This window comes from Lepidochelys kempii, chromosome 1, assembly GCF_965140285.1.
Source record: "Lepidochelys kempii isolate rLepKem1 chromosome 1, rLepKem1.hap1, whole genome shotgun sequence".
In the NCBI taxonomy this organism is placed as follows: Eukaryota; Metazoa; Chordata; order Testudines; family Cheloniidae; genus Lepidochelys; species Lepidochelys kempii.
In genome coordinates, this window is record NC_136380.1 from 217,664,685 (window position 1) to 217,683,355 (window position 18,671).

General features: G+C 50.4%; 1 protein-coding gene across 1 annotated transcript in view; it reads right to left on the reverse strand.

Annotated features, from left to right (window-relative positions):
- Window positions 1-424: 424 nt before the first annotated feature.
- Window positions 425-18,671, reverse strand: part of LOC140907438 (alpha-2-macroglobulin-like protein 1) — a 50,146-nt gene continuing 31,899 nt past the window's right edge. Inside the window, exons 20-36 of the mRNA XM_078851810.1 lie at window positions 18,261-18,486; window positions 17,453-17,579; window positions 17,203-17,324; window positions 16,833-16,884; window positions 16,371-16,454; window positions 14,958-15,134; window positions 14,094-14,175; window positions 13,814-13,970; window positions 10,951-11,025; window positions 9,197-9,359; window positions 6,541-6,746; window positions 5,889-6,104; window positions 4,048-4,172; window positions 2,879-2,969; window positions 1,964-2,032; window positions 1,628-1,730; window positions 425-450 (exon numbers count right to left, since the gene is read on the reverse strand). Of these exons, the coding sequence (XP_078707936.1) occupies window positions 425-450; window positions 1,628-1,730; window positions 1,964-2,032; window positions 2,879-2,969; window positions 4,048-4,172; window positions 5,889-6,104; window positions 6,541-6,746; window positions 9,197-9,359; window positions 10,951-11,025; window positions 13,814-13,970; window positions 14,094-14,175; window positions 14,958-15,134; window positions 16,371-16,454; window positions 16,833-16,884; window positions 17,203-17,324; window positions 17,453-17,579; window positions 18,261-18,486 (2,101 nt within the window). The remainder of the gene's footprint in view (window positions 451-1,627; window positions 1,731-1,963; window positions 2,033-2,878; window positions 2,970-4,047; window positions 4,173-5,888; window positions 6,105-6,540; window positions 6,747-9,196; window positions 9,360-10,950; window positions 11,026-13,813; window positions 13,971-14,093; window positions 14,176-14,957; window positions 15,135-16,370; window positions 16,455-16,832; window positions 16,885-17,202; window positions 17,325-17,452; window positions 17,580-18,260; window positions 18,487-18,671) is intronic.

Consider the following 18,671-nt stretch of genomic DNA (forward strand, 5'->3'; position numbering starts at 1 on the left):
ACTCTGCAGCTCAGGCCTTTCCTTGATTCCTAAAGAATTCCCACTCAAAGGAAGAAACCAAGGCAAGGAAGAGATCACAGAGCTCCTAGTGCATCTTGAGGGGACTGTTTTCTCCCTCCTTCTTTCTTATCTCCTTGCTTCCAGCAGACGGATCCTACCTGGATGTGACCCCCAATGGCTTTGCTCTCCTCTTCGCATACCCTGACCCATTAATTTGGCTCTCCTGGGTTACAGCCCAGTTCCACACTATTGTACCTCAAGTTAGGTTTCCCCTTGAGAAGATGGGTGCAGATCAAAAGAAGGAGAGAAAGCAAAGGGGACCAGAAATGAGCCTCGCAGGAAAAGGAGACGAAAGCAGAAAAGTTCTTCCCCTATCAGCGGTGATGCCCAGGTTGAGGAATTCAGGGCCCAGAGCCAGAGGGCTTTACTGGGAATCCTCCTTCTTGACATCTGCAGAACAAAAGAACATCCACGATGCTGAATGAATTTAAAGGACTCGGGGAATGAAATATGCCATCTTCACTAATATCCATCTGGTCAGTTCCAGTCCTGGGCTAAGTTGGGATGGTGTGAGATTGCATCATTAAAGTTGATTGGAAATGGGGGACAGAGTCTTTCATCTCTAGGTGGCATGTTCAGATCCAGCCCATTAACCAGGTCTCAGAGGCTTGGATACAGATCCCACAACCTCTCCATCACTGGTTGAAATTCAGTCCAACATCAGAGAGGACTGAATGGCTAGGGTCATGCAGGAATGAGATGTGGAGCTTTGCACCACTAGGGTACACATCATATGGGGAAACTGAGCAAAAGGAAGTGCAGTGATGTGTCCAGTGTCAGTGGCAGAGCAAGGAATAGTACACATCTGTTCTACTTCCGGTCCCCTGCTCTAACCACTCAATATGCTGCCCCTGCGGGGGTGTATCCATGCCATACCTACCTGAGCTGCAGGGGGTGTTGTATTCTGTAATCACACTGTCACCTGTACGAGGGAGGATAATTTGCTGTGAAATGCAGAACTGCTCAAGACCCCAGGCTTGCACCCCTTTAGGACAGCAATCCCTAGTGACTTCAGTTCCCTGCCACATTCTCTTCAGTGCCTAGATGGCAGGACAAGCATCTTCCCAACATCCCTTGGGAAAGGAGACTAACTAATAATCACTGGGGTGACGACAATACTCATAAGAGGCATACATTTAAATTCTGCCTCCTGATTGGTCAGGGTTTGCAAGTTTAAAGGCCCCTTTAAATGTAAAGTCCCATTCCTGTCTCATTAAACAAAAGCTGAATATTGCCAGGAGACCTGAGGAGCTGGAGGTGACAGAGCAGATTAACGAAGAAGCTCCATTTGTACAGAGACCTGAGTTAAGAGCCAGAGCAGGCCACAATTGCATCAAGTTTGGTTTTCTCTACATCACAAAACCAACATGGTGACAGCCTGCCTGCGCTCAAGAGAGGAACAGGACATGATCAAGGCATTATGCAAGTCAAGTCTGGGAGGTTGTATGTGGGGGCCCCAGGACTGGAATAACAGCGGGGCTGCAAGGCAGGATGGAGAGGAAGGGACAGAGCTGTGTGTGTGGGCAGAGGAAAGGGTGGTGACTTATATCTGATAGAAAGATCCTACCTGGTTGGTAATAATCATAGACCGTCACTGTTGCTGGCTTCAGGTTCTGCACTTCGATCTCTTGTTTCACTGAGATGGTGAAGCTGAGCGGAGACTTGTCCAGCTACAGAAGGACAGTGAAGGGAATGGGAAGATTATGATCATGCTCACCCCATCCCCAATCCCAACTGTATCTCTCCCACCCCCAATAAATTCCCCTCCGCAGAGTCAGGTCTCCCATTCATTCTTTCCTGCTCGCCCTTAGACCAAGCTGTACCCACCACCCTGTGCACTCTGGTTGTCTCATGGGCACCTGCCGACTCCAGGTTGAACTGATAGAGCCTGCACTGCACTCACCTCCTCCAGGTAGATGGTGACCTCACCGGGCTGGACCTCTGTCTTCTTCACCAGGGGCATCTTCTCCAGCTGCCAGGGAGCGGGAGAGATGAGTGCAGTTTAGCATCAGCTCATTGGGCTTTATTGTGAGCCCACACACGCCAGTGTGAATGAGGTGTTCATGGTGTTACATATGTGTAAAACTGCGATGAGCAACATCACAGCCAGTGAATGAATGACAATGAATCTCATGGTCCTGGCCTATGGAGGGTGTGACACTTTAGAGCCTCTCCCTCCTCCATGCTCCCCAGCCTCCCATGACTGTATTTCGCAGATCCCTTTGCTCCATTAGATAAACAAATTTTGCCTCATAGATGGGGGAGGGGGCAGCAAGTTTTCCAGCACAGGAGAGTGTGCTGGAAAACTTGCTGCCCGCCCCCATCCATAAGGCAGAATGTGGCCTCCCTGATTACGACAGCACTGGGTTTGCAGGGAGAACATAGGATACAAGGTGCGAGCCTCTGTCAGGTTTAGAACATACCCCCATAAATAAATGCAGCCCAGCTCGATCTCTTCAGCAGGAGCACACAACAGAGCTTCCTGGTTTCCTTCTGGTATAGTGTAACTGCCTTGGACTCAGTGTTGCCTTAGGATAAATCCCTAGACATTGTGACAGACCGCATGGCAATGCTGACTTTCGGAGATACACTGGGACGTGTCATGCTGCAACTCCTTTGGACTCAATGTTGCCTCATGATGTAACTGAGAATATGGCCCCTCTCTGTGCTTAGTGCGGTCTCAATACACAGTAGATATCATGGGTGTAAATCTCTCCATAAACCGTCCTGAAGGGCTGGTGGTTTCTGACTGAGCCATGCACGGAACATAGGGTCCTCATATGATCAGGGAAGGACTGTTGGGGTAGGGACATCTCACCTTCTTCACGGACTTCTTCAAGGGGACGAACCCTGAGAGCATCGTCACCTCTATCAGGGCCATGTTGCTGCTCTCTCGATCTCCGACGTAGCTGAAGGAAGATGGGAGAGAAGGTGCAATGAGGAGGACGGTCAGTGTAGCAGTCCTTGGAGTGGGTGATGAACATCCCCTATCACACAGTTCCGGAAAAGGTGAGTCTGGTTACAGGGTAAAAATGGACACAGGCTGGTTCCACCCTGACATGGCAACCAATCGTCCCCTCCAGCCAATGGAAGAGAGAGCGAGAAACCCCTCCCTCCTACTCTCTACCCTGCCTGATCAGTGTGGGAGAGGGTTTGTTCATCTTGAAGTAACATTGGTCAGACAGGGTTCGTGTTTCACTCTCCCCTGTCCCAGTCTCCATTTTCCAGGGACAGGGTCACCAAGCAAGAGGTGATAAGAGATCTTAGGCTCCATAGCTGGTGACAGGCCTGGTCCCCTGCCCCTTGCCATCTGGCCTCAGGAGGGAGAACGGTTGAAGCTGTTTGAGGTCAGAGTAGCCAGTAGTCTCAGGAGCATGGGAAATACGGACCAGGATACTCCCCGTCCAGCAGATTGAGGGCGGGGGGAACTGGACTTCCCCCTCCCTCCATGTGTTTCCTCTCTTCCCCAATGCTCTCACAGTTCTCAGACAGCAGCGGGGTTGCATAAGGACTCCCCTGAACAGCAGTGTCCTCCCTATAGACTCTGGGCTGCTCCAGCCCGTGCTGCCATAAGCTTGCAGCAGGAGGGGAGCTCCTGCTCCTAGAGGCCCATTACAAGCGTGATGCTCATTGCTCAGGGCCCCAAGAGCTGCTTCATGCTGACTGAAATCTCTGGGAGGTTACTTGAGACCCTCAGCATGATGCAAATTGCCGCCTTCTCCTAAGTAAAAGGAAATCTGCAGCTGCTGTCCCCTACGCCCCCCCCCCACCACACACACACACCAGTTCTGAACACATTACAAGGGCTGACGTGATATGGGAGAAGCAGGGGAAGAGGAGACAGGCAGTGCATCTCAGGCCCCACTGCCATAGAGTTCCATTGGGTAGCTTTTCACAGGGTTGTCAATATGCTGGCCCCAGCCCTGTTGCAGAAAAGGGAGCCAGGGGAAAGACCCTCAGGAAGCAGTGCAGGCAGGGATCCCATACCTGACTTGCATATTGAGGTCAAAGTATTTCCTGGCAGCATGGTTGCACTCCTCAGGTGCCGTCTTCACATCCAGGACAAAGGTCGCTTTGCTCTCTGGGGGAGGGACATTATAGCGCAGCGTCGTCTGGGGGGAAGAATATGTCTATGTAGTGCCCTGGGGGCTCGCTACGTAAACAGACCCATCTACACCACAGGCTTCTCACTGGTTTGTGCCAGCTGGTACCTGGCTGACCCCACACAAGGGTTTGTGTCCATATACAACATGGTTAACCTATGGAGCCAAATACATCCCTGGCATAAGGCTTTTGACGTCAATGATTACACCAAGGATAACTCTGTGGTGAAGCTGCCCATGAGCCTGGCTTTGCACAGCTGTCAGATGGTAGCCGGGTCAAGGGAGATAGGCAGGACTAACTGTGTTAGTGGATCAGGCATTGTTGCAGCCATGTTGGTCCCAGGATATTAGAGACAAGGTGGGTGAGATAATATCTTTTATAGGATATTAGGTTGGTATCATTAGGTTGCTCAGGGGTGTGAAAAATCCACACCCCTGAGCAATGCAGGTAAACCGATCTAAGCCCCGGTGTAGACAGTGCCACACCAATGGGAGAATGCTCCTGTTGACATAGGTACTGCATCTCAGGGAGAAGGAGTACCTATGCTGACAGGGGAATCTTTCCTGTCCATGTAGGTAGCGTCTTCACTGACACGCTACAGCAACGCAGCTGCAGTGTTTTAAGTGTAGACAAGCCCTCATAGTGTCAGCTAAATACAAGAAGGAATTGATAGTTTAGCATAAGTAGTTAACACATATTTCAAGGGACCATTCAAGGTGAAGCATTCAGTGAACACCTCTCCAGTCATAGGTGGGAAAGGAGAAGAAAAAAACGGAGTGGGGGGAGGAATTAAGGATTATAGATTGTTGTAATAAGGCATAAATCTAGTATTTGGATTCAATGTTTGTTTTTTTAGCATCTAGCAAAGTTATGAATTTCAGCTCCCAGGCTCATCTTCAGAACGTGTTGTGCAGGTTTCCTTTGAGGACAAGGACTGAGAGGTCAGATATGGAGTGACTGCTTTGTGAAAAATGGTTTCCCACGAGTGTTAGGGTGTTTTGTCTTTTATCGTTTTCCTTGTGAGTTCATTCGAGAGTGTAGGGATTGACTGGTTTCACCCACATAGTTGTTATTGGGGCATTTAGTGCACTGGATGAGGTACAAAACGTGTTGTGATAGCCATATGTAGGACCCCGGGATCTTGAAAGGTGTGTTGTGGGAGTGCTACACAACTAAAGATATTATCTCACCCACCTGGTCTCTCTGTGTATCAGGGTTAGACAGCATTCCTCCATTCCCCATCTCTGTAAGGGATGACATCCCCAAGGGCCATGCATCATGGGAAAGGTAGCCACAGTCCTCAGCCCCATCGGCAGTTACAAGGATTACTGGGACTTGATGCAGGACCCACGGGTGAAATTATATGGCCTGTGTTCTTCAGGAGGTTTATCATAGCTGCATAGAATCGAGGAACAAAGAACTGCTCATATTCACCCAGAACACACTAGGGCACAACACAATAGTTGTGGATGGGCCAGCAGGGCTGACGCATGCTCCTGAAGGGAAATGCTGTCGTGTGGAAGCACTCAAGCCATGTTCGCTGTAACTACCTCAAGTGAGCATGCCAAAGCCCCCTGAGGCTCAACCTTTAGCATAGACAGGTTCAAAGGCAGACCCAGACACAGAATAAAGACCGAGAGATACACAGAGTGAGTTGGGCCAAATCCTGCTCCCTTGGGAGTCAGTGGCAAAACTCCTATTGACTCCAATGGGCCATCACTCACCTGCACATACACACAGCCATTCCCGACTGCCTGCACCACGTACTCCCCTGGGACTTGCTGGAGAGATGCCTGCTGCAGCACCAGCTGGTTATTCTTATCTACATGGAACTCCTGCTGGGAGCCCTCCTTGGATTTCACCGTCACCTTTACCCCTTCTGCCTCGTGGAATGTCAGGGCTGCATATCTGGCCAAGGCCTGAAGGGCAACCACTGTGTCCTGGGGAAAGAGAGACAGGCACCTTGCTGTGTGTGTTGCTTCTTTGCAATCAAGAGTCAAAGCTTAGGAGTGAGGGGGTCTGTGCGCTGTAGGGCACTCACACCAGCATCCACACTCCAGCCCTGCCGTGTGGTGAGATCTGCACCCCTCTCAGCACCAGTACCAAGATTCCAACTCTCAGCTCCCAAACAAACAAGATCTACATCATCCAGGCCACAAGCTGCCAGATTCCCACCCCCAGCCCTCATTACAGCGTGATCTTCATCACAGGTCACCAGCATGGGGATTGACACTCCAATCCTCCAAGCACTGCAAGTTACTTGTAACCCCCCCCCCCATCTTTAGGGTTTCATTGCCAGGTTAGACTCATGGCCCCTGATTCCCCAAGCATGCAGTGTCTCTCTCTCCCTCCATTTCTGAGGGAGCTGGGTGGTACCTGAGTGGAGATAAAGCCCCCATAGGGGTTCCGTTGATTGGTGAGCCAGCGCACAATCTGGGAGGTAGCTGTGATTTCTGCAGCTGACACCTCTGGTTTGGAAATGTGAGCTAGGAGGATGTAGGCCATGGTCTCAATTGATGACAAAGAATCTTCCATCACCTCTTCAGAGGAGTCCTCATCTTTTGCCTGGGACAGGTACCCTCCTGAGGGGGGAGGGAAAGAGTGACAGAGAACATACGTCTGACAGAACAGCAGCTCACTATGTTCTGGAGCCCCCCAGGGGCTGAGAGTCCACTTCCCACTTGCCTGGGGCACTTCCTATTGCAGTGACTGTAGCTCCTCCTGAACCTCTTGTTATTACATTGCACACTGCTGGGCCTGGTTTCACTTGTCCCTTGAGAGCGCCGATCCCTTCACTTCTAGGGTCACACAGGTAGCTGCTCTGGACCCAAATCCAGATGATAGTGGCCTTTCAACAGAGGGTGGTTTGTATTTAAAGTGCAGTTCTCTGAACAGTGACTACGTGAAAATGGCCCCTTCTCACTCAGGAGCTTTGCTCCATGACTTCAGTGGTAACAACAACACGTTTTCATCCCCATCGGCCCTGCAGAGCCAGCATGGCTCAGACAGAGAGAGCAGGATTCCAGTCCTTCTCGGGCAGCCATGGAATTATTGAGTAAGGTCCCTTCAGGGACACGAGAGCAAACCCACAAAAGACTAGGGAGCTGCCCTGGCATCAGCGAGGGCAGAGTTTGTCTCACTGGACCTTCATAGCAGATGATGATGTGGGAGAAGGAAAGGGCCCAACTTGACTCTCAGAGCCAAGAGGGTGTTTGCAGGGCTGGCAGCTCAAAACAAAAACTTTGACATGGAACCCATTTAATGCTTAATCACTGAGAGACAGACATGGGAACCTACAAGGTGAACAGTAGAGTCATTATTCAGAGCAGGCCATGCACTTTAAGAAAGAGAGAAAAAAGAATAAAAAAGCTTTTACAGTGACTCGTTTAGGTGAAGGCTGTTCAGACCTCATGACGACAAGCTAGAAAACAGAGCTAGAAAGGGCGGAAGCTGGTAGCTCTCTGGGCCACATTGTGGTCTCAGGGTACGTCTGCACCACAATTAAACATGGGCGGCTTGCCTGGGTCAGCTGACTCGAGCTCGCAGGGCTCAGAGTGTGGGGCTGTAAAACTATTGTGTAAATGTTTGGGCTTGGGCTGGAGCCCAGGCTCTGGGACCCTCTCACCTTGTGGGGTCCCAGAGCTCAGGCTGGCTGTTTTATTGTAAAGCCCAGTAGCCTAAGTCCCTCTTACCAGCTCTCCCCTCACTTCTAAGGAACGCTTCAAGAACTCCATGTGGGTAAGGTAAGAATATATGGAATCTGGTAACACCTATATCTGGACATCGTTAACTGGAGGGTCTTTGGGGTCAGTAACTATAGTCACACCTCGGCCAAGACATGGAATTTGATTTTAAACTAACAGAACCCACCAGAGATTTTAATCGGCCTGTAGTCCATATAACAACACATCCCCAGAGTGATTTCCATGTGGTCTTTGTTCACACGGAAAGGACAGAATCCTAAGGAGCTGACCCTGCAATGCGCAGAGTACCCTGGCCACCATTAAAGTTGATGGAAGTTGAGGGCCCTCTCTACCTTCTAATCTCCACTTTCTAACCTGACGTTTTCATTCAGGCAAACCTCCCGCTGGCTTCACTGAGCATTTGACGGAGCAAAGACTAAGTAAAAACCAAGTAAAGACAATAGGGTTTGGCCCACTGACTCTAGGTACTGTAATTTGCTTAATTATATTTATATGGGATATTTACCATGGCAACAAATAATGTTCTAGCATAAAAGATTAGTGATTAGTTACTTCCAAGGTGACACAAGCAGAACAGTCTTTCCAAGAAGCAGCAAAGGGTTTTCTGGAGCCGATACAACTCATCTGACCCACAGTTTATCTCTGAGGTCTTTCAGTAAGAGGCTCTGGCTTCAACTACTTGGGTGCCAATTGTAATTATAGTCATTAAGTGAACAGAAACCACCAGCGAGTGAAACCAAGGGAGGAAGAGAAAAAAGGTTCGGTTTCATGACAGCAGTGGATACAGTCCTCAAATGTAGTCTAAGGTCTCTAAAAATTACCCGGGGAGCACTAAAATGCTTGGATAGACTAGGCAGTATACACAGTCAGAGAGCTAGGATTTTCTCCTCTCACATCTGTTTGACTCTAGTGTAACTCCATTGTTCTCGGTGGAGGTACTCCCAATTTACTTCAGTCCAAATGAAGCTGAATGTGCCTGTTGCTCTTTAATTATATGGTGTATATTTACAGTGTGCCACATCCTGTAAATTCAGTTCTTTATTTGGTTCTTACTGGGTGGGATTTTCAGAAGAGCCTAATCAGGAACACAGAAGTCTAACTGAAATTCTCCAGGTCTTAGTCCTTACTCAGGCAGAACTCTCACTGACTTCACCTCAATGGGGGGTTTGCCCAATGAATAGCAGAACAAACTGAATAATGACCTCAGGATTTGGCCAACGGACACCCCAGGAAGTTGCCAGTGCTCAGAACTTGTCAGGATCAGGTGTTACCAACAGCCAGAGTAATTTTCTTTGGGAACAAGTAGCTACTAAAAGAAGCCACCATACCAGGTTTGCCAGCCTGTTGGTCTAACGGTTCCAGGAGCTGCTGCCTTGTCTCCATGTCCTTGGCCAGTGTGAAGACATAAGCCATCAAGGCCTGGGCGTAGGTGCTGTTCACATCATGTGATGCCTTCTTGAGGCAGAGTAAAGCGTCATCCACCATGGTGCCCTTAGAAAGGAACATGAAGGCGGTTAGGCCACGTATAGCTTCCAGGAATTGTTCTCAATCCCCCGGTCACGCTAGTACATCTAAGGAACATGTCCTGGAAGGATGTCCCCTCACGGCCCTGAGTAAAGCTTGGAAACAACTGAAGCAGAGTATGTCTTTGTTGGAGTTGGAGGTGTAATTTGCTATTTGGGTAGACAAACTCTTACTAGCTTTCATTGAGTGAGCACACCAAAAATAGCAGTGTCGTAGCCACAGAGGCATGAGTGGTGTCCAAGTCCATATCTTGGGTTTCAGGTGGGATCACATGTGGAGCATACGCAGAGTGCTGCCCATGTCGCCACGGCAACACTTCTACTTTTAGCGCACTAGCTTGATCAGAGCCAGCCAGGTATGTCTGCTCGAGCTGGGAATCATACCCCAGCTCCACGTAGACATACCCAGAGACACTGCAGACAAAGAATCATCCTGGGTTTTCCACGAGAAGCACTGTAACCTGGGACAGGACTCTAGCCATGTGTGGTCACTTCTGTACAGCATTCATGTCAGGTGGATGTACCCAGTAATGCTCCTGGAAAAAAGTTTTCAAACCTGCATGTCTAAGATGAGGCTCCTAAATAGAAATGATCTTATTTTCAGAGGCACTGAGCACTCACTGTTCCCTCTGAAGTCAATGGGAGTGATGGGAGTACTGTAGCTTGGAAAACTGAGCCTTTTTTTATTAAGGACCCTAACTTTCAGCACCCAGGTTTGGAAGTTCTGTTGGCTGGCTCTTTAATATTGAGTCAGAGGGCCAGATTTTCACGCCAGCATTAACTGAGTTTCAGGTTTTGTATCTGCAGTTTTACGGGCACATTTGAAGATCTGAGCACCTGACTGAAGCCAGTAGCTAGATGTTTAAATGATAACCGAACACGCACCCCCACATAACTGTAGGTAAAAACTATACTTCTGATTATTTACACTACAATTTACAGGTGCGAGAATGAAGGCCAGTGCTTGACAATCTGGCCCATGGCCTATTAATTCCAGCCTCCCAATAATGGAGGATACTAACAGTTCCCATATTTAATTAAGGTATTTCTCAACGAAGCGTGGCTCAGATATTGCATCTTGCATTGGGTAGGTGGATGCTATTTGTATGTTATTTCCCAAGGAAGTTTGACTCACACACAGAGTCTGCTTTCCAGTGAGGGCCCTGCTGTTTATTAGGGATAGGGGGATTTCTTTTGGCTAAAGCACAGGACTGTGAGATAAGGCCATTGCAGTCATGTCCTGACTCTGATCAGATTATCTTGGTCCTCCAGTCCCATGGTAACAATCAGCAGCTTTGGGGGGAAAATGAGAACCTGGGACTTTGAATTTCACACAAAATCCACCAAGCAGGGGATTGGCAGATTCTTCCCCAAAGAGATGCTCTTCAGGTCTGGATCACCAGCCCTTCGCTTTCTCCATACTGGTGACGTACAAAGCAGAAATGAAGTGGCAGTGGATTTTTCTAACTCGGGCCGACCATTCCCTGTACTCTGGGGCTCTGGAAGGAGGACAGGTGGAGGGTTCCCCCAACCCCTGTGAACGTTCAGGAGCTACTCACATTCTTCTCCAGGTGGAGCTCCAGCAGCGCAGCAGTGATGTAAGCTGTCAGCGAGATCTCATCGTCCACGCCACCCTGTGGGGTGCACAGAGAGGCAGGAGAAAGAGGTGAAACAAGAGCAGAGGGGGCATGCATTACTTCCTTGCCATGTGGAAAGTGCTTCCAGACATTCCTCAGTAAGACACAGGGAAAGCTCTGTCAGATTAATGGTAGTGCAGAGGATGTGTCTCAGAGCTTTGGCTTCTTCTTTACTCATCCTAGGTGCATAGACAGCCCCAGGCACATATTAGAGGAGGAGGAAATTCTTTCAGATCTGCTTCCCAGGAGAGGGAGTTGGGGAGGCTCAGTTAGATGGAGAAAGAAGGTTTAAGGCTCAGCTCTATTGTTTATGAGCCTAGCAAATCTCCAAGCTGCAACTGATGGAGCATTGTGTGACTCTTTGGAGCCAAATCCTTTCTGGGATCCCAGAGACTAAGAAAATCCAAAGGGCTCATGATTCAGGGAGATCAGGACCTAGTATTGAGATAAGGCCTCTGCACCCCCTCTCATTAACCTCTCTGGCTAAAGATTTCTCTAGCCCAATTTGCAGAGCATGAAAATGTGGCCACAGTGCAGGTTGCTTCTCACTGTTCGCACTTAGGATGGAAGAATCCCATGCACCGCTACAGACTAGGGACCGAATGGCTCGGCAGAAGTTCTGCAGAAAAGGACCTAGGGGTTACAGTGGATGAGAAGCTGGATCTGAGTCAACAGTGTGCCCGTGTTGCCAAGAAGGCCAATGGCATTTTGGGATGTATAAGTAGGGGCATTGCCAGCAGATCGAGGGACGTTATCATTCCCCTCTATTGGACATTGGTGAGGCCTCATCTGGAGTACTGTGTCCAGTTTTGGGCCCCACACTACAAGAAGGATATGAACAAGTTGGAAAGCATCCAGCGGAGGGCAACAAAAATGTTTAGGGGACTGGAACACATGACTTATGAGGAGAGGCTGAGGGAACTGGGATTGTTTAGTCTGCGGAAGAGAAGAATGAGGGGGGATTTGATAGCTGCTTGCAACTACCTGAGAGGGGGTTCCAAAGAGGATGAATCTAGACTGTTCTCAGTGGTAGCAGATGACAGAATGAGGAGTAATGGTCTCAAGTTGCAGTGGGGGAAGTTTAGGTTGGATATTAGGAAAAACTTTTTCACTAGGAGGGTGGTGAAGCACTGGAATGTGTTACCTAGAGAGATGGTGGAATCTCCTTCCTTTGAGGTTTTTAAGGTTAGGCTTGACAAAGCCCTGGCTGGGATGATTTAGTTGGGGATTGGTCCTGCTTTGAGCAGGGGTTGGACTAGATGACCTCCTGAGGTCTCTTCCAACCCTGATATTCTATGATTCTATGCTCGGTGGGCTGGTGTGTGCCTATCTCTAACCTGTAGAGTGACAATGAGCCTTGCAAAGCCTAAAGGGGAATACTCGTGTTGCCAGTGGAGTTGGGAGGTGACCCATGGCAGGCACAGACAAGGCTTCCTCACACTAAGGGCAGGTGGTAGAGAGATGCCTCACAACCCTGTATACTCCGGGAAGCGTCACAGCAATATATGCCTTACAGGAGTTTCTGCTTCCTCTTGGGGACATATTGGGAAAGGAGATTGGAGACTTAGATCTCTTTGTGGCTGGGTGCAGCCACCCTACCTGAAACACCAGACAGCAGACAGGGAACTTCCCGCTCAGGTCTCTCCCAGTGTAAAGGAACAAGGCAGGGCTGAGCCTGCAGGGCCAATCTGGCATTCAGAGGAAAGCCAGGGAATGTGACAGTTACAGCTCCATGGTACTCAGAGAGGGAGAGTGGAGCTCCCCATCTTGTTGATAGAAAGCTGGCTTGGAGCCTGAGCTGCACCTTTTCTCTCTGACAGACTCAAGGAACTCTAGCTGATTAGAAAAAACTTTCGCATCTTTTGTTACAAGCTGCGCACAGTAAGGGCCAGATTCTCCTCTCAGTGAGACCGGCACGAATCTGCAGTAACTCACTCCACTAATATCAATGCAGGGGCTCCACACTCACCCGGGAGTAAACGAGAGTAAAGCCCAGGTTTAAGGCTCAGGCAGTACTGCCTCAGGGAGGAAAAACTCACTTCACACAAGGTTTATTTGCTGCTTCACTCCACCAATTTGCAGTCAGTTGTTCTACTGCAAGTGCAGTTCTACTCTGAAAAGTGACTGTGTAAAAATGTCCCTTTCTTCGACCGGCTTCCTGTGTGTCCTCAGTCAGAACTGCTGGCTTTGATGCCTTCTTCTGCTAGCCCTGCAGAGCTAGCATAGCCCAGAGAGAGAACTGGGCTCTATTCCTGCCTGTGTGTCATCAGCAGAATGGTTTTTCTCAGTCTCTATCATTTACAGCCATGCAAACTTAATGAAAAGGGTCTGCACAGGTGTCAAAGAGAATTCAATGTGCTCTGCAGAACTTTTATGGCAGGTGATGATGTGAGAGAAGAAAAAAGCCCAGATTGACTCTCTGAGCCTAGGTTGGGCTTTCTGAGGTATTAGTTAGAAAAAGTATCTTTATTTTGTAAACAGAGCCCATTTGATGTGGATTCTCCCAGAGACAATGAACATGGTACCCCATGGTGCCATTCTGATAGTCACTTTTCAGATTCAGAGGTGATCCCCTGAGGAGATCCAGCGGAGATCAAAGCAGTAAGGGAGAGGACACTGATGTTATAACACACTCATTTCAATTACCATTCATTCTAGCTAGCAATGTGGTGGGAGAGTGTTTCCCTGTGGCGAGTGGGAGCACAGAGCTGTTCTGTGGGCACTGCCGGGGATCCAGCTCTCCTCCCCACTACTAGGGCTTCTCCCACTCCTCCAGTGTCCATACCTTCAGGGCATTGTTGAAGAGCTTCCCCACACTCTGGAAGCAGCCGCTGGGCAGCTGGTTCTGTCCCAGCCAGCGGACAGCATCCTGTATGTGCTGCTCATCGATGTACAGGTAGGAGCTGGCCTGGCCAAAGGACCGGGCCACAAAAGCCGTCAGCCTGCAAACAGAGAGCAGAGGAGAGAGGATTTTTGTATCTATTGGCCTCAGAAGCAGGAAGGTTCATACCATTCATACTCCTGGCCATGGGTGTGGCTGGATGGCCCCAGTTCTGCTCACTTACCAGGTGTTGCCCTTGGCATCGCGCTTCCCAAAGGCACTGTAGGAGCCATTGTCGTGTTTGTAGAGCAGCTGGCGCTGGTAACCTGGGGAGACAGGAGAAATGGGGATGGTCTCTCAATCCTGAGGTTCTTTCAGCACCCCCTGGATTATAGCCCGGCTGTGGAATGGCACCAGATTGCCCCACACCTACAGCGAGCAGCTCATTCCCTATCAGATCCTGGCAGCTTGAACAGGTGCCTGAGCCTTAGCACACCTCACTGGAGAAGCAAACTCTTTTTCAAAACGCATTTAAATCTGATTTCCCTCAAAGGGCTGGTCGGTACCATGCACTGTTGAGGTAACCCTTGGGTGTGGAAGACCCTGGTGCAACGATCTAAGCCCTGGTTTGAGCTCTAGCTGTGAGCAAAAAAATGTTGCCAGAACGTGTGAATTTTCAGAAAAGCTGATTTTCTTCCTGGTGGCTGTATCTCAGGAACCCCTTGGTCAAATGGCCCCAAATTTGGATCTCTGCCCTTACACCAAATCCCCAAGATGTACACCAGTTTTCAAGGCAATCTGCTTAACTGTATGGAGTTTAGAGCACTTAGAACAGTCAAGCTTTAAGCAGGAAGCTGGTCTTAATTTTAACTATAGAGGACTTGTCATTCTGTATAACTGCTGCTTGTTAGAAAGCATGGTCTTTCCTTCCATGAGGCTTATTCCTTGTGGCATCTTGTCATGGAACAGATCCCCACAGTTCTCCCAATGCCCCTCAGTCCTGCCCTGCAGCCCTGCTATTCCAGTCTTGGGCTCCCCACCATGGCTCCAGCCATGATGTAGAGCATCTTCCTTATACCAGAGGAGGAGAAAGAAGGGCACTCCTTACCAGTCTTCATGAATTCCAGTGCCTTGTTTCTGATCTCTGGTGTAGCCTGTTTTGTCTTCTCCAAGTATTGGAGTACAAAGATGTTTGGAGCAAACATGACCATGTTCTGTTCACCACAGCCAAAGGGCAAACGAAGTAGCTGGTGTAAGTTCTGTAAGGCTGTGCCCATGATATCTCCTGGAGGTTGAGGATGGAGAGAAAACCTGTGAGATCAGCTCTATCACCCAATGTTGTTCCTCACACTTCTAAACCATGAAGGGAATCTGGATATGCCCTGACATACCATCACGGAACTGGGAGTTGATAATTGCTCTCTCTATGGACCTGGTGCGGCTCTCCCCTGGAATACTGAGTTTAGCTCTGGACACCATGGCCCAGGTCCTCAGAGGTACATGGGCTCCCAACTTCCACTGATTTTGAAGCAAGTTAGGGGCCTAAATACCTTTGAGAATCTGGGCCCAGAGCACAAATAATACACCAATACTCTGCAGGGAATTCAGTGAAAAGCAGGGGTGGATGCAGCCTCTGGTTGAGGGGATGCACTATTCTAAACTGCTGAGAGGCAGAACACCCCACTCTGGCACCCCAATCCTAATGCCAGCCTGGTGCAGAGGGGAGGCCCCCAGAGGGAGCGGGGCTGGAGCCCAAGCCAGCCCTGCACTCCTCCCACAGCGGCAACTCTTGCCCAGCTCTCTGCTTGGGGTGTCGTGACCTGGGAGTGGGCCCAGCTTCGTGGGACAAGCAGCTACCACTGCAGGATGAGTGTGGGGCAACTCGCTCTCCAAACCACATCCCACCCCAGGACCCCCCACTCCAGACCAGGACCCAGGAGAAGTGTATGTTTGCCTGTTTTCCCACCCTGGTTTTCACGATTTCTGTGGGTGCAGTTGAACCCATGAACCCACACGAGAGCAGCCCCTGGAGAAAGAAATACACTAATTATGGGGCTTGAGGGATTATTTATAAGGAGATACTAAAAGAACTAAATCTGTTTTCTTTGGCTAAGCAATAACTAAGGAGAGTGGGCAGATGAAAACCCTCTACAGTTATCTGCAGGGTGAGAGGATTTATTTGTGGCAGGGATTGCCAGAGACTGAAACTGGGATGAAATTTGAGCAAAGGGTGGATTTCTCAGGCTTGGTTTCAAGAAGTCTTTCCTAATGTTAAGATCTGTGGCATGGTCTCCCCAAAAGACTGCCTTTCCCGGTCCAACCATTGGGGGTTCTTTTCATTCTGAATAGTTCTTCTGGGAGGGCGGCGGCTCCAGAAAAGGATTTTGGTTTTTTGTATAGCTTTCAGGGGCAATAAGCTTCAGCCATGTCTGACAGAGGCCTTGGGTTGGTGCAGCATTAGTGCCAGAGGCTGCATGAAATCTTCCCCCTGGGAGTGAGGAAATAGGGAAAGGGTCTTCACCAATGACAGAGACAGTGGCTCGGCCTGATCCTTCCAAGACTCCTTCTGGTAGCTTCAGGGAAACTTCATCAGTAACTGGATCCTCTGAGAGAGACAAAACCCAAGAATTAACATTGTGGGAGATTGGGGAAAGTGGGAATCATGGGCCCAACACAGCAAGAGGAGGCGCCACTCAGAGAGTGTGAAGAAGGAAGAGACTAAACGTGATAGTGAAGACCCTGGCAGCATGATCTGCCCATACAAACAGCATGCGCTTCTCACCCCGGGCAGTTGCTCCTCACAGCACTGAGTGCAATGGCAACATGGGCATGGTACTCATGCCCGAGAGCGCCTCTCTCTCAGAAAGGGATGGTGCTCTCAGTGCTTTCTTTCTGAACAGTTGTCTCCACTATTTGGGGCCCTGAAATAATACAGAAGACTCCATTACAAGCCTTAGCAATCAGGGGACTAGTCCATTCATACCTGTAGCACACAGGAAGACATTGTGAGTCTTCTCTTCGAGGACACCACCCGGCTATGGAAGGAAAAGGAGTGTGAGTCTGAAAGGAGAGGATAGAAAGGCAAACCGCTGTCCCAGTGCCAGCCTGTCTGTGCCTGCGGGGGGGCTACTCACCCCCAATATCTCATTTCCCCTCCGTAATCCCGCTGCCTGAGTGTCGTTGTACCAGGGCCAGAGGGGAACTAATCTCTCCCCACCGCCTCATTTCTCCTCCCTGAACATGCTGCCCTGTGCTGGTCTATCTGTGCTTGAGGGGCTGAGGTCCCCCTGGAGCCTCTCTGACCATACTGTCCCAGGGCTGGACCCTCCTGTTGCCTTTGAAGCCTGACTGACCTTCACGAGCAGGGCTTGTATCACCGTGTCGGTCCGTCCCCGTGGGGGGGTCACAGCGATCTCATTGCCGCACAGCTCATGTGACTCCAGTGCCTCGGTGCTCACGGTGACATTCACCTTGCCTGGGGAGGCGACAGGAGAGCATCACTGAGGGCTCACAGCCGAGACTGGCAAAGAGGAGGGGGCGGGAGAGATACATGGAGAAACAGATGGACATTCAAATTTCCCACCGCCCTCTCAACTGCCTCACCCAGTTTGGTGGCTGTCACGTTCCAGGAGAAGGTCTTAGCTTCATTGGCGCAGAGGCAGCTGGTGTATTGGCAGCCTGTGCAAGACTCCACCTGGAGCTCCAGAGACTCTGCCAGGCTGGTGTGCACCTGAGCATGAGGGGAACAAACGTACGGGCAGCATGTTAGTACTGGGCACCCATAGGTGCAGGAAGTAGGGGCGCAGGGGATGCTGCAGCACCCCCAGATTTTGCGCCGAGGGTCCCAGCTGCTGGCCCTGTGTCCCAGCCGCCCAGGTTCCCAGCCACCGACCCCGCACCCCTGCTGCCTGGGATCCTGGCTGCCGGCCCCGCTACTGCCTGGGAGTCACTGCCAACCCTGGGTCCTGCTTGGCCACTGGTCCCGCTCGGCCGCCAGCCCCATGCCCTGGGGCTTGCTGCTGGCCTAGGGTACTGCTCAGCCACAGCTCCCCAGCCGCTGGCCCCACATGCAGGATCCTGGCCGCCTTACTCCTGGCCGACTTACCCCTTCCCAGAGCCACGGCCTTGCTCCCTGTGCCAGCTCTAGGGGGATGTGAGGGCGTGGATAGGGGTAAGAGGGGTGCATCTCAGCACCCCCACTCCAAAAAGTGTTCCAGCGCCATTGTGGGAACCTGGCAGCTGTTTAAGGGAGAAGGAACCTCTGGTACTATGAGACATCAGTCTGCATGGTGTGAACCAGATGTGCAGGACCAGGGCACTTCAGAGCCTAGTGTACTCAGTCTCTGGACGAAGAGCTGTGGGTACGTCCTTGTCAGGGCACATGGGGTGGTGTAGGGTGGAGAGCACTCACCTGGATACAGTCCTTCAGGTAGTTGAAGACGGTGGCCTTCAGGGTGAAGGTCTCTTCCCGGACCACAGAGTATGGCAGCTTCACATCCACAAAGAAGGGCTGGAAGACCCTGAACTTGGCTGGCTCTGAGAGTCCAAAGCCACTATCCGCAATGCAGAACATGTCGGCTTGCCACTCTGTGATGGTGTCAGGAGCAGTGGCCTGGAGAGATGCCTTTCCTTCCTCACTGCAGAATGGATAGAGACAGCAGATCCTTCAGCATCACCACAAACCAGACTGGGGCAGCCAGTGCACTGGAGAATGGGGCATGGAGCCTTTCACCTCTAGGGCACTGGTTTCCATCCAGTGCCAGCTCAGGGGCATTGGCCGACTCAGGGGGATAGGGCAATTGGGTACAAAACCTTTCATCTC